The sequence below is a fragment of the Teleopsis dalmanni genome, chromosome 1 (genome assembly GCF_002237135.1).
Source record: "Teleopsis dalmanni isolate 2A chromosome 1, ASM223713v2, whole genome shotgun sequence".
Classification (NCBI taxonomy): domain Eukaryota; kingdom Metazoa; phylum Arthropoda; class Insecta; order Diptera; family Diopsidae; genus Teleopsis; species Teleopsis dalmanni.
In genome coordinates this window covers 135,159,677-135,166,626 of record NC_051846.1, presented here as the reverse complement: position 1 = coordinate 135,166,626, position 6,950 = coordinate 135,159,677, and the positions used below count along the sequence as shown (strand labels likewise).

At 30.4% G+C, this 6,950-nt stretch overlaps 1 protein-coding gene across 1 annotated transcript; it reads right to left on the bottom strand.

Moving 5' to 3' along the window:
- Nucleotides 1-215: 215 nt before the first annotated feature.
- LOC119668907 (period circadian protein-like) lies at nt 216-586 on the bottom strand. The gene is made up of 2 exons (XM_038078585.1): nt 443-586; nt 216-380 (listed from the first exon to the last, which is right to left on the bottom strand). The coding sequence occupies exons 1-2, from the start codon at nt 548-550 to the stop codon at nt 318-320; spliced, it is 171 nt and encodes a 56-aa protein (XP_037934513.1). The 5' UTR covers nt 551-586; the 3' UTR covers nt 216-317.
- Between the last annotated feature and the right edge of the window lie 6,364 nt (nt 587-6,950).

The window sequence follows — 6,950 nt, the reverse complement described above, 5'->3', positions numbered from 1 at the left end:
AGAACCACTATTGATGAGAACTTGGCAATATTCGAAACAGCTTTGTATGGTCAGCCAAATTTCAATAAATTGAATAAAATTTTTGTCTTTGTCCTTTCTTTCTTTGCTATTTGAAAACCCTTTAAATTTTAAAAATTAAACAACCGAATAACCATTTAAAGAAACAAAATTAGCATTTATTTTTAAAAATATTCGTACAGTTTACACTTTGCCAATACATTATTAACAGCAGTTTTATATTATTTAAACCATACTTTTTGATTTCATTTGCAGTGAAATTCGGTGATAAATTTATATAATTTTCCTATATGCAAGAATTATTGTTTACTATGTTGCGAGTCGTTTTCTTCTTGTTCCTTTAACTTTCCAACACTTTTTTCCTAGAAAAGATAATATTCAGTAAGGTACATTCATTTTGTTTTAATAGGTTAACCAAAAATACTTTGTATTTGCCCTGTTTGAACTCCTTGTCAGTTTCTTGTGGGCTGTCAGATCCATCAGTTGTTTTAATAAATGATGAATAGAAGGATGAGAAACTTGAGCCATCCATATCGTCGCTATTACCATTACTATCAGTATTTGGCTAAAATATACAAAACAATGCATTTAATATTTAGCACTTAATCAAATAAATAATTTCACACTATTTTTATCAAATACATAGTTTCTAAAGAGTGCTTTTGGGTGATTCTTTTACTAACCGGACGGATTTTGGCAAAAAATTATCTCATGATCTACGATTTGGCTGAAATTTTAAATTTTTTATAAGCGCCTTTTATAAAATAAGAAGACCCGTATCTCGGGAAAAGATTTTGCGAAATTTTTCCTACGAGATATGGACCCATGGGGTTTTGAGAATTGGCATTGTAGACATATTTTCAAATGGGTATATCTCAAGTTCTATAAAAGATAGAAACTTGAAATTTACAGTGCTTCAAAGATAATTGATTGTACTTTTGTGAAATTGTTTAAGCAATTAAAATTTTTTTTTTTCTCCCGCAAAACACATCAAGCACATGCGTACTACATTTCCATTGAATGAATTTTCAAAGAATATGCTACAAATATTCTTATATAATGTTATATTAAATTCTATATACTTTTAAAAATTTATTTATCCTTCATATCACACCAAACATATACACACGAATTTTCAGTAAAAAAAAAGGATCATGTCACACAAATTTTTTTTTACTCAACAAGGTGTCCGAGTTGTAAAAGAATGACCCTTTTACAATACAAAGTATGAAAATCGTATTTTTTAAAATTTATATTCCAAAGTAAGAGTTATTCTTTTTCATTCTGCATATTTTCTATAATAATTTGTCTTAATAAGATTATTGTGAATATGGAATATATGAATATGGTATCTAAAGTGGCCCTTAGACAGCATCACGTGTTGTAACGACACTTTTGGGTGACGTTCAAAATTTTTAGTTTTGCTGGGGTATCCTCAGCCGTCGTCCAGAGTCGAGACAATTTATTTATAGTTTCGCTGAGACGTTGTTTTAGAAGAAAAAAAAAAGTTGTTTTATATATATAAATTTATATATCTTTATTTATTCCATGAAAACTTATGATCTAACAAAGTTTAATTAACCAAATTCCAAATAAATTATTTAGCCTATAATAAGTGATTATTCCTTGAAAAAAAACATTCCTTTTGCTTTTTAATAATAATCAAAAAAAATATATGTTGACGCCAGAATTTCCTTTCTCAATATATTACTTGTAAAAGAAAAGATTTTTGGCAACCACAGTGTGACTTCCTGAGCCCCTTCTCTGTTGTTAAAATAAAAAAAAAAACGTTTACTCCGTGCTGTGAAATAAAACTATTTGACCCAATGAGCCAGGTTAAAAAAAATATAGTACACATAAGACGAGGAATAAAATTTCAAACTACGTTTGACTCAAAGAGCCAGGTTTTTGGCACAATGTGCCAGATGACCAATAGGCCAGTGTACTCGGTTTGGAAAAGTAAAATTTCAAGTATTTGGTAAAATTTACCAGAAGGCTCAATGAGCCAGAGTACTTGTTCTTTTACTTGTCGAAAACCACGTCCTCGATTATATGAAATGTGCCTCCTTTTATATCGAGCATACCGGAGCTTTTTGGTGTAGCGTACCGGTATTCATTGCTGTACTTGACTTCGCCGTGAAGTTGAACTTTGTGTTCTACTGTTTTCCTTTTCTTCTACTTCGCCGTGACTTTTAGTACTTTTACTACGCCCCGTGTTTATTTATTTCGTGTGTTATTTCTCTTTAATTTATATTTTATTATTAAAAAAATAAAGTGTATTAATAATTCAAAACAAGGTATTAAATATACCTATATATTTTGTGAATTTAATATTATCTAAATGTGAAAAGAAAAGAAATAAATTAGTAAATTGAAAAAACTAGCGTTGATGTGCTTAGTTGCTGCCGAAGTTTGTTTTGTTTACGTGTATAAAAATAAAATTGTACAAACATGAGTGTTAAATTGTTTTGTGTATTATTTTATTTATATATATTTCAAATAGATATTTGTTCAATAATTAAACGTGTTTTCTGTAATAATTGTTCAGTGTTGTTGTGTTTACAAGTTTTGTTTTCATTCATAAATTTTTGTAACAAACAAATTAAATTTTTTTCGTATATTTTAGATTCTGCACATGTATCGATGCCCGCGGCACGTTGGCTTCGAGGATCGCAGGTAATGTCCATGATATGTTGAATAACATTTTAATTCAATTTTATGTTTTTCCAGCTAAATCTACTTCAGTTATTTTCACGTGAGTTATTGAATATATTATGTGTAGCGGTGGCAGTTATTTTACGAACAGACTTTATTTTTTTCTTCTTCTAGATCATATGTAACACAAAAATTTATCGTAAAAATTTATGTCGTTACAGTGTTGACAACGCACGAAGTCTTCTCTCGCCATTACACATCAAATTTTACAACAATTTTTTAAACACGCCTCCAGCAAACAATGCAAAATTTGTTCACTCATCAGTATTAAAGCAATCGCTGAAGTGTCAACAGCGGCTGCTATGCGTAATTTCCATACGAAAAATGATGTTTTACATTTAATTTATAATTTTAAATTATATGTTTATTTTTATAATTTCAATTTTTATATTTATTTTTATATATATTATATTTTATTTAATTTAATTTTTTTTTTTGGTATATATTAATAACAAATTTTCCGTCGGTGCACAATGCAATTAATATTTAAAATAAAATATTCATTGTAATTTAATGTTTGGTTATTTATATATTTTTGTTAGCCCAAGGTTATTAATATTTTAGTTCTTCTTAATAACTTGTTTTGGAAATTAAAAAATTTTACCTATTTAGAAAATATAAATATTTAAAATAAAAGATACAATTCATTCATATTTGCAAAGCATCGCATGCTAACGACAAATAATGTGTGCATATAAACAATATTTACGCTTCCATTTCTCAAAATAAATGAAATTTTGCATGCCGACCAAATCCGACTGTATATGCAAAGACACGAGCGTGTTTGAAGATATATCAAAAATTTTGATTTTCGTCAACGCATTTCTTAAATTTCAAATATTACTATTGCACACACAAATTTCGCATTTCATAAAATAGGAGAAAAGTAGGAGAAAAAATTCTCATGTGTATATACGCGAAAATCTATATATAATTACGCTAACATAAAAGTTTGTTACCCCGTTTTAACTGTGTTGCCGTTGACATATATGGATAAAATTTATTCCGTTGGAAAGGTGAAGACGTGCAGAAGAGCACAACGTTATTTTTTCGCATGTACGTTAACGGAAACACAGGTAAAAATGCGTTGGCGTAAATTTAGCGACTACAACAACAAAATACATGTGTTTTTCAAAGTTTTTTTTTGTGACGAATTGTTAATTGTTTACGGTGGATTTGTGTGTGCGATTTTTTTCCACTTTTGGAAAAAAGTGGACTTTGTGTGTTTGGACTTTGTGTGTTTGGACTTTGTGGATTCTGTTACAATCAGATTTTTAAAGCTCATTAAATTTCAAATATTGTTTGTGAATAAAAAAAACGCATTAAAGTGGAAATATCCTTTGATATCAATCGTTTTATTTGCATTGTGTGATAGTTAAATTTTAATTGTGATAAATTTTAATTTTGATAAATTTTAATTGTGATATATTTTAATTGTGAAATGTGGATAGTTAAGGTTAATGAGTTTGAAATTTTTAGATTTATTTCAAGTGTATTGTGTGATAGTTAAATTTTAATTGTGATGAATTTTAATTGTGAATTGTGTGATAGTTAAGGTTAATTAATTGGTTGAATCGACATTAACAACACTTCAATTCGAGAGATATTCATTTTGTACAATGAAAGAACATTATGATAGAGTATGCAATGCACAAAAGAGATTTGTATGGCAATTATCGTGAATCGTGATACAGATATACGAAGATATAATATTTACGACTATAGATGGCGAACCACCATTTGAGAGAAATATGATATCTTTTTTAAAAACAAATGGTGTAGTTAAGAATGTATTAGTATTAGATTCTGCTTTGGAACCATTGGCATATCCTTTACTATTCCCAAATGGAGATTTTGGTTGGCACGTTAATATATCGCATAACGTGCAACATAATTCTAATGGTAGGCAGATTCGAAATAAAGTTACAATGTTACAATTTGCATGCTTCAGATTTGCAATAAGGGATCAATTTAGCTTTTTGCATAAATCGCAAAAACTATTTTTGCAATACATTGTTGATATGTATGTGAGAATAGAAGTATGTCGACTACATTTTATAAGACAGAATCAAGTAAATTTGAGGGCAGATGTGTATAACAATATTAGTGATTATTTGCAAACGAATCAAGTAGGAGATGGTAGCTTAGGTCGTAAAGTGATTTTGCCTTCATCCTTCACTGGGTCTCCGAGAAACATGTATCAAAATTACTTAGATGCAATGTCAATTGTTCAGTACTTCGGCAAGCCATCGCTTTTTGTTACAATGACTTGCAATCAGAATTGGGCGGAAATTGTATATAATATTGATCCTAATGAATCATCTCATTTCAGGCCTGAAATAGTTGTGCGTGTATTTAAATCGAAGTTAAAAGAACTCATTTCTGACATTTGGAATAAATATATTTTTGGCAAAGTTGAGGCTCTTATATATACAATCGAATTTCAAAAAAGAGGTTTGCCTCATCCTTACATTTTGATAACTTTATGTGAAAATGACAAAATTGTCGGGCCGGCTGATATTGATAAAATAGTTTGTGCAGAGATACCGGATAAAAATTTGCAGCCAAAATTACATGAATTTGTTGTCAAACAACACCATGCGGTGTTTTGAATCCAAGCTCTGTATGTATGCAAGATGGAAAATTTCCAAAGGATTTTGTGCAATTAACGAAAGAATCAGTTAATAGTTATCCGTTGTATAGACGGCGCGATAATAATGTTTCCGTTGATGTTAGAGGAAAGTCTTTAGATAATCGTTATGTCGTTCCATACAACCCGTATTTGTTTGCAAAATATAATTGTCACATTAATGTCGAGGTGTGCACTTCCGTCAAAAGTATTAAGTACATATATAAATATGTATATAAGGGTTTTGATAGTGCAACTGTTTTAATTCAAAGTGAAAGCACAAACGAAAATGACTAACAAGTATAAGTTGAAGTAGATGACGTTAGAAATTTTTTGAATGGTCGATATGTGGGATCAACTGAGGCTATGTGGCGAATATATGAATTTCCTATGCATTTTCAGTCTCATATTATAATTCGTCTTCACATTCATTTGACACAAAGACAAAATATTATATTTCGCGAAGACCAAGAAAGACAAGCAGTAGAAAATCCTAAGCTTACGAAGCTATTAGCTTTCTTTCAATTGAATCAAAGTGATTCATCTGCTAATCAATATACGTATATAGAAATTTCATTGCATTATGTTTGGATTGATAGTAGAAAATCTTGGCAAAAAAGACAACGAGGAGGAGATAAAATTATTACTCGGATGTATATGGTGTTTCCCAAAGAAATTGAGCAATTCCATTTAAGATTACTTTTGTTGCATGTAAAAGGGCCAAAATCATATGAAGATGTGCGGACATTCAATGGAATTGTTTATAGGACATTTATCGAATCATGCTAGGGGAATTGCGTCCAATTATAACGAGTGGAGAGTTTCTCTCAATGAAGCTAAGACATTTAACTCAGGAAAACAAATGCGTAATTTGTTTGCGATTAATTGTGCCTTCAATATTCCAGCAAATGCATTAGCGCTTTGGGTGGAATTTAGAGATCATTTAAGCGAAGATTTCGTTAGAGATGGTTGTAGTGTAGATGTTTATTTTAATAGAGTATTATTGGAAATCGAGGATATTTTGTTAACACATAATGTTACATGTACGTCACTTGGTTTGCCTACACCTACAATAATGCCAGAATTTGCTGATCTCGATATTTTTGATCCTTTCGTAGAAGAATGTTTATTTAATGAGCTTTATGATTGCGCAAATAATGAACAGCGTGATACTATTGATAAAGTTATTCGTGAAGTTCAGTATTACGATACAGGATCAAATGTGTTTTGTTTGACATCCCATGCAGGTTGTGGGAAAACATTCACACAAACGGCTATAATTCGTAAATTAAATTCCCTTAATCTTCGCTGTATTTCGTGTGCATTTGGTGGTATTGCTGCGAGTCAAAGCAATGCATAATAACACAATAGATTGTGAAGTACTCACTGGAGTTGCTCGCGGAAAACGTGTTTTGATTCCACGCATACACTTGACGTATTCAGGGACTGCACTGCCATTTAATTTTCAAAGAACACAGTTTCCACAGTCATCAGCGCATTTGCTATGACAATTAACAAATCCCAAGGACAGACATTTGATAGAGTTGGAATATTGTTGAGGAGACTTGTTTTTTCGCATGGTCAACTT

What these genes read in the sequence shown, in the direction of transcription:
- LOC119668907 (XM_038078585.1), bottom strand. Translation starts at nt 550, where the DNA reads ATGGATGGCTCAAGTTTCTCATCCTTCTATTCATCATTTATTAAAACA. An exon ending in TCAAACAGGGCAAATACAAA is followed by an intron (nt 381 to 442) that starts GTATTTTTGGTT and finishes TATCTTTTCTAG; the next exon opens with GAAAAAAGTGTTGGAAAGTT.